The 8,916-nt window shown below is 31.8% G+C and overlaps 2 protein-coding genes across 2 annotated transcripts; one reads left to right on the top strand and one right to left on the bottom strand.

Moving 5' to 3' along the window:
- TVAGG3_0426840 (platelet formation protein family) lies at nucleotides 1-884 on the bottom strand (the record flags this gene model as incomplete). The annotated part of the gene is made up of 1 exon (XM_001287263.1): nucleotides 50-793. The coding sequence occupies one exon, from the start codon at nucleotides 791-793 to the stop codon at nucleotides 50-52; it is 744 nt and encodes a 247-aa protein (XP_001287264.1).
- A 2,589-nt stretch (nucleotides 885-3,473) lies between these two features.
- Nucleotides 3,474-6,529, top strand: TVAGG3_0426830 (glycosyltransferase family; the record flags this gene model as incomplete). The annotated part of the gene is made up of 1 exon (XM_051233663.1): nucleotides 5,057-6,389. A coding segment is annotated over one exon (1,333 nt), but the record flags the coding sequence as incomplete, so codon positions are not given.
- Nucleotides 6,530-8,916: the final 2,387 nt, after the last annotated feature.

Below are 8,916 nucleotides of genomic sequence, written 5' to 3'. Positions count from 1 at the left end.
TAAAACGAAAATATATATTTACAATAATACAAGATAAAAATAATAAAAATTAAAATACCGGGATAACATGAACAGAACCATCAGTTGTGATTGCAATCAGAGACCTTGTACCCCACTGTTCAATATATAGTGAATCTCCAATTTTATCGCAAATCTTCGTCATCTTTTCAGGGAAAGGAGCTTCAAACAAAAACATTTCTTGATTCGAATTCGTGAAAATGATGTGGTCGAATCCGTACCTGTCATTGAAGGAGCAAACGAATGTTGGTAATCTGTTTATTGGGTATTCAGCCACTTTAACTCCATTGCAAGTATAAACAACGATCTTTGCGGCCAAGTTTGTATCATCCAAACCTTCGCAAAAAGCAACAATGAATCCCCAATTTTTAGTAATTACCAAATTTGTGCAAACAAAAGATTCCAAATTCAAAATCTGTGTCACGTGTTTTGATAAAATAGACACTAAATAGATTTCTCCTTCTCTTGTTCCTACAGCGACCATCTGGAAAATTGCAGAAACAGCTAAAGCTTCGATTGTTCCAGCGTTTAGTTGTATCGAGAAAATCATTGATTCGCTGTGTTTGTAGATGGAAATTGTTGAATCTGTTTGTGCAAAAGCCATGTAATTACTAGAGAAATCATAAGCAGTGATATTCGAATGGAAAACAACTTCTCTTTCTGATTCGCTTTCCAAAGAAATCAACTGCACTTTGTCTTTCTTTGTACCAATCATCATGATCTTTAAACTCGTGATTGGAATCAAAACATTGAGTCCTTCTGCGGCATTCGACATCGTCAAAGGAATTTGGAATTGTTTTTCATTGATAAGTCTCGTTGTCGATTTCTCTGGATTGAATCTCAACGTTCTAATGAAACTGTTCTTGTCTAATGTCAATACAGTGATGATGATGAAGAAAGTGAATCATCATCAACAACTTGGTAAGATTTTAAAAATCAAATTTTCGATTTTATTACCAAATGAGAGAATTATATTTTTAACACTTAAAAAAAAAAAAAAAAAAAAAAAAAAAAAAAAAGGTAGTGGGGCTTCCAGGCACTTCGTGCCTTCTAGCCCTGAAGATGTTTAGTATTTAGGTTCGAATAAATCATGTGTTCAAGTATTGGCAGGAGCAAAATATTTATAAACTCCACCTGGTTCATCTGGATTTAAGCAATGATGAATGAAGAAAAAACAGGAATCTCTATTTATAGGATCGAATTTTGAAGATTGGGCAAATATTGGATTTTGCCAATCGTTAGGAATTTGGGCAGTTTATAATAAGAACATGAATCTTGACATATTGGATCACCAGCTGCAATTGATATTGAATCAAACTTCAAATATATAAAGCTTTTAATTGAGACAGTTGATAAGCAAAAATGGCCTAGTTATGCAAATGATTTCCTGATTCTGAATTTATGATTGATTATCTGTTATTAAGAAGATATAGAAATTGACAACAGAGTTAGTATTCTTCATAATTGTATGTAACAGAATTCTATGAGAAAGTTAAATCTGATCCAAGCCATAATAAATTCTGTGGAGATAATATATATTACTCCGAATTGAATGATTTGTATTAATTAAATACACTTTTGTTGTTATATAAATTTTTAGGGTTTTACAAACTGGCACGCCTGCTGGCACACCTTTTTTGCCAGCTGGCACGATTTTTTTAAAAAACCAATTAAAAAAGTCACTTTTTGCCCCATCTAATGAGATTTTTTTTTACAATTTTTTTCCCCTTATTTTTCAATTTAGATATGATTTTAAGCTCTCCAAATTGAAGTTTACCTGATGTTTCTTAGTTTTTATGATAATAAAATGTTGCAAAGTTAAGTTTGGATTCAATAAATTTAAGAAAATTTTATTTTACAATGAAATTATAAGAAAGGTATTTTTTATCCTATGTCAAAGAGAATACATTTGTAGATCCCGACTTTTGACATGATTGAAAATTAAAAAAAAATTCAAAATTTAAAAAAAAAATTAAAAAATATATTTCATGTTAAAAAATGATTTTTGAAATTTTTTTGGAAAAATAGAATGTCATATTTTTATGTTTATTGCTATTTTTTACGAAATCAATAAAATATTTGTTAATTTGGCTGAGATTATAAATAAAATCTTTCTAATCTTGCAATTGATTGCTAAAATCTGTTTTATGTATTAATTGGCATTGAGATTCGTTATAAAAGAATGCGAATTATTTTGTATGAGTAAACGTATTTTGTAAATTTTCAAATTCTCTTCTCTCATTACTTACCTTAGATTCTTCGGCTTTCAGCTCTCAGATTTCGCTCATAGAACTCAGGTTTAGTTATGTACTCATAGATGTATCATTACTGGCCCGCAGATCTACTCATTACTACCTTACTAACCAGATCTTAACTCTCATTACTACCCTTACTAACCAGATCTTAAACTCTCATTAACTACCCTTACCACAACTCAGAATCTTAACTTCTCATTACTATTCTAACCAGATCTTAACTCCTCAAAAAATTACTACCTTACTAACCAGATCTTAACTCTCATTACTACCTTACTAACACAGATCTTAACTCTCATTACTACCTTACTAACCAGATCTTTAACTCTCATTACTACCTTACTAACCAGATCCTTAACTCTCATTACTACCTTACTAACCAGATCTTAACTCTCATTACTACCTTACTAACCAGATCTTAACTCTCATTACTCACCTTACTAACCAGATCTTAACTCTCATTACTACCTATTACTATACTCAGATTCTTAACTCTCATTACTACCTTACTAACCAGATCTTAACTCTCAATTACTACTTACTAACCAGATCTTAACTCTCATTACTACCTTACTAACCAGATTTAATCTCATTACTACCTTACTAACCAGATCTTAACTCTCATTACTACCTTACTAACCAGATCTTAACTCTCATTACTACCTTACTAACCAGATCTTAACTTATCATTACTACCTTACTAACCAGATCTTAACTCTCATTACTACCTTACTAACCAGATCTTAACTCTCATTACTACCTTACTAACCAGATCTTAACTCTCATTACTACCTTACTAACCCAGATCTTAACTCTCATTTACTAATACTTACTAACCCAGATCTTAACTCTCATTACTACCTTACTAAACCAGATCTTAACTCTCATTACTACTTACTAACCAGATCTTAACTCTCATTACTACCTTACTAACCAGATCTTAACTCTCATTACTACCTTACTAACCAGATCTTAACTCTCATTACTACCTTACTAACCAGATCTTAACTCTCATTACTACTTACTAACCAAGATCTTAACTCTCTTACTACCTTACTAACAGATCTTAACTCTCATTACTAACTTACTAACCGATCTTAACTCTCATTACTACCTTACTAACCAGAATCTTAACTCTCATTACCAAAAATATGTATTAGAAAGATGACTTATAATTTCATAAATTATTTTGTCCCGACGGTTTGAGCTGTTATCAGAATGGTTGCTTACACAATGCGTCAGCAAAATGTCGGTTGGGGTGCCCTTCTTGGCCTCCTGAGTACTCACCAAGATACCCCCAGCTCCCGCAAAACACCTCCCTTAGGTGCGCATTACCTGACGGCATTATTTTGCAATTATTTCAAATTTTTTAGATGTCTTTTGTTAAAGTTTGTTAACTAAAGACTTGAAAACAGCTTACCGCTTCAAGCTGCTCTCTTCCCGGTTCCTCTGCCGCAATCTTCTGTTTGATTGTGCGCAAAGCTCTCCTCCTTGTGAACTTTGCCTGACAGATACACCTGGGAGACAGCATTCGGACATCTTACCGCTTCAAGCTGCTCTCTTCCCGGTTCCTCTGCCGCAATCTTATGTCTGATTGTGCGCAAAGCTCTCCTCCTTGTGAACCATGGCTGATAGAAAGAACTGAAAGACAGGATAGGAGGAACATGCCGGTTCAAGTTAACTTGCAATATGCTTCTGATTAGTGATTTTAGATGAAAGATTAGCGAAATCGCATTTAATTTGGATAGAAGGATTCAATTTTATGAAGCAGGCTCGTAGAAAATATGCAGGAATAGCACAATCTTTTGCAATCACAACGCGATTGCAAAACTTCGACCGACAAGAGTGTATTGTGCACTCTTGTCGGTCTGCATGTCTCATTCCGGGAGACATTGTCACTGCATGTCTCCCAGAATGAGACAATCTTCCGCATTCATAACTTGAATGCGGAAGTTTGACCGACAAGAGTGCACAATACACTCTTGTCGATCTAAATGTATCTTACAATCAAAGACACTTTCATACAATCTTTTCGAAGTTAAAAAAAAAATTAATTATTTCTTTCTTTTGTTTATTAAATCGCCTTACTCACGTACTAATCTCTTTTAGAGACTCTATCGAGCTATCCCCACATATAAACCTGTGACAATAATACATATTTACTCTCTTCATATTCTGATCTCATGACACATTATCGCAAAAACTATAATTATACAACACATCTCATAAAGTCTCATTTTAGCCCTATCTAAGCGTTCAAAACCTATTTTCCACACGTAATCTGATTCTTCTGGCTCCGCTGATTCGATTTCTGCTGTCAAATTTATGAGGAGACAATTTGAAAAAAAAAGCAATAAATATTAATTAAAAATAAGTTTTCCATTGGCAATAACTACATGAATTTATGATTGTAGACTTCATTTAAGCGCATGATTTTGAATTTTTAGATATGTAAAATCAGAATGACAAAATAATACAAAAATTGGCCCAATATTAATGAACCGCATTTGAAAACCAATATCAAGAAGAATATATTGGAAACAGTTTGATTTTTTCAAAGTGCATTTAATTATTAATCCTCCTCAAAGAAATTCAATTTTTAAACATTCTTGGATTTATATGTCTTTATGCAATTAAAAGAAAATTTATATCATAAGGAGGATAAAAATATTCAAAATAAAAGAAAACAAAACCCTCTTTTATCATCAAATATGGAAGCTGATGAGTCTTTTCCCCATAGTAATCGATATACATTATTTATTGCTTGTATTTATAATATCCTTATGCTTTGTTTTGCAATTTCGGTAAATTTTTCAGAGTTTTTCAATGTAATAGGAATAATAACGATCTTACATCCTGTCCAGAAATTTCAAATCAAAGAGGAATTTACGATTTCAAAAGAGATTAAAGCATTTGAGTGTAAAAATATAGCAGAAATGAAAGAACTGAATTTTATTAGTCCATATGCTGACAATAAACTTGTCATGTTAATTGGAAAAGGTAGAATTTATGATGTTTTATTTTGTTTTTCAGCAGCTGCCCGAGAATTTACAACTTATTATCATTTCCAGCATGTTTTAGTTACAAGTCAAGGAATTTTCACAGATGATTCTTTTCTCATATTCCCATGGGCCAAGAAAACATATAGTAAATCAAGAATCACTAATTCTCATAGAGAAATCGATCATTTAATACTTGGATCAATTCATTTTGGTCCTTGGGGCCATTTTATAAGTGACTCACCTATGGCAGGTTTACTATACCTTCCAAAAGATATTGTTAAGAAGTCAAAGCTTGCAATAATGGGTAATCAAGGGTATGTTAGAAGAAACTTGGATGAACTTGGATTCCAAGATGTTCCATTACATCATTTATCATGGAGTTTTGAACTCGTCCACAATTTATACGTCTTATCACCCCAAGATCGGCCGAATGGGCAAGTTCATTTCAATTGTGAATTAAGAGATCACATTTTCAAATTATATAATTTATCAGATATCATTCCTAATTATGGTGTCATTACAAATAGACCATATGGAAGAGCAAGACATGTAACTAATATCCAAGAACTCATAGTTGTTGTAAAAAATCATTTCATGAATATAAGATGGGAGTTTCATGATGATTCACAATTAGGTTCGATAAAATCATGTGTTCAAGTATTGGCAGGAGCAAAATATTTTATAACTCCACCTGGTTCATCTGGATTTAAAGCAATGATGATGAAAGAAAAAACAGGAATCTATTTTATAGGATCGAATTTTGAAGATTGGGCAAATATTGGATTTTGCCAATCGTTAGGAATTTGGGCAGTTTATAATAAGAACATGAATCTTGGACATATTGGATCACCAGCTGCAATTGATATTGAATCAAACTTCAAATATATAAAGCTTTTAATTGAGACAGTTGATAAGCAAAAATGGCCTAGTTATGCAAATGATATTCCTGATTCTGAATTTATGATTGATTTATCTGTTATTAAGAAGATATTAGAAATTGACAACAGAGTTAGTATTCTTCATAATTGTAATGTAACAGAATTCTATGAGAAAGTTAAATCTGATCCAAGCCATAATAAATTCTGTGGAGATAATATATATTACTCCGAATTGAATGATTTGTATTAATTAAATACACTTTTGTTGTTAATATAAATTTTTAGGGTTGTACAAACTGGCACGCCTGCTGGCACACCTTTTTTGGCCAGCTGGCACGATTTTTTTAAAAACCACATTAAAAAAGTCACTTTTTGCCCCATCTAATGAGATTTTTTTTTACAATTTTTTTCCCCTTATTTTTCAATTTAGATATGATTTTAAGCTCTCCAAATTGAAGTTTACCTGATGTTTCTTAGTTTTTATGATAATAAAATGTTGCAAAGTTAAGTTTGGATTCAATAAATTTAAGAAAATTTTATTTTACAATGAAATTATAAGAAAGGATATTTTTATCCTATGTCAAAGAGAATACATTTGTAGATCCCGACTTTTGACATGATTGAAAATTCCAAAAAAAATTCAAAATTTAAAAAAAAAATTAAAAAATATAAATTTCATGTTAAAAAATGATTTTTGAAATTTTTTTGGAAAAATAGAATGTCATATTTTTATGTTTTATTGCTATTTTTTACGAAATCAATAAAATATTTGTTAATTTGGCTGAGATTATAAATAAAATCTTTCTAAATCTTGCAATTGATTGCTAAAATCTGTTTTATGTATTAATTGGCATTGAGATTCGTTATAAAAGAATGCGAATTATTTTGTATGAGTAAACGTATTTTGTAAAATTTCAAATTCTCTTCTCTCATTACTTACCTTAGATCTCTCGGCTTTCAGCTCTCAGATTTCGCTCATAGAACTCAGGTTTTAGTTATGTACTCATAGATGTATCATTACTGCCCGCAGATCTCTCATTACTACCTTACTAACCAGATCTTAACTCTCATTACTACCTTACTAACCAGATCTTAACTCTCATTACTACCTTACTAACCAGATCTTAACTCTCATTACTACCTTACTAACCAGATCTTAACTCTCATTACTACCTTACTAACCAGATCTTAACTCTCATTACTACCTTACTAACCAGATCTTAACTCTCATTACTACCTTACTAACCAGATCTTAACTCTCATTACTACCTTACTAACCAGATCTTAACTCTCATTACTACCTTACTAACCAGATCTTAACTCTCATTACTACCTTACTAACCAGATCTTAACTCTCATTACTACCTTACTAACCAGATCTTAACTCTCATTACTACCTTACTAACCAGATCTTAACTCTCATTACTACCTTACTAACCAGATCTTAACTCTCATTACTACCTTACTAACCAGATCTTAACTCTCATTACTACCTTACTAACCAGATCTTAACTCTCATTACTACCTTACTAACCAGATCTTAACTCTCATTACTACCTTACTAACCAGATCTTAACTCTCATTACTACCTTACTAACCAGATCTTAACTCTCATTACTACCTTACTAACCAGATCTTAACTCTCATTACTACCTTACTAACCAGATCTTAACTCTCATTACTACCTTACTAACCAGATCTTAACTCTCATTACTACCTTACTAACCAGATCTTAACTCTCATTACTACCTTACTAACCAGATCTTAACTCTCATTACTACCTTACTAACCAGATCTTAACTCTCATTACTACCTTACTAACCAGATCTTAACTCTCATTACTACCTTACTAACCAGATCTTAACTCTCATTACTACCTTACTAACCAGATCTTAACTCTCATTACTACCTTACTAACCAGATCTTAACTCTCATTACTACCTTACTAACCAGATCTTAACTCTCATTACTACCTTACTAACCAGATCTTAACTCTCATTACTACCTTACTAACCAGATCTTAACTCTCATTACTACCTTACTAACCAGATCTTAACTCTCATTACTACCTTACTAACCAGATCTTAACTCTCATTACTACCTTACTAACCAGATCTTAACTCTCATTACTACCTTACTAACCAGATCTTAACTCTCATTACTACCTTACTAACCAGATCTTAACTCTCATTACTACCTTACTAACCAGATCTTAACTCTCATTACTACCTTACTAACCAGATCTTAACTCTCATTACTACCTTACTAACCAGATCTTAACTCTCATTACTACCTTACTAACCAGATCTTAACTCTCATTACTACCTTACTAACCAGATCTTAACTCTCATTACTACCTTACTAACCAGATCTTAACTCTCATTACTACCTTACTAACCAGATCTTAACTCTCATTACTACCTTACTAACCAGATCTTAACTCTCATTACTACCTTACTAACCAGATCTTAACTCTCATTACTACCTTACTAACCAGATCTTAACTCTCATTACTACCTTACTAACCAGATCTTAACTCTCATTACTACCTTACTAACCAGATATCTAATTATTTACATATGATTTCTCACATCTCACTCAAGTCTCATTACTTACCCTATCTTTTTAACCTTTTCTGATAATTACTGAAATAACTAAATCCTTTTTTTAGTTTAATTCTGATATTAAATTTTTAAAATCTCTTTAATTTTTTGAACTACGCCTTTAATTTGTAATTGCCGATTTCACAGATTTGAACCATTT

The sequence above is a fragment of the Trichomonas vaginalis genome, chromosome V (assembly GCF_026262505.1).
Source record: "Trichomonas vaginalis G3 chromosome V, whole genome shotgun sequence".
NCBI lineage: Eukaryota > Parabasalia > Trichomonadida > Trichomonadidae > Trichomonas > Trichomonas vaginalis.
Note: the sequence above shows the minus strand (reverse complement) of the source record. Positions and strands in the feature narration are given on the sequence as shown.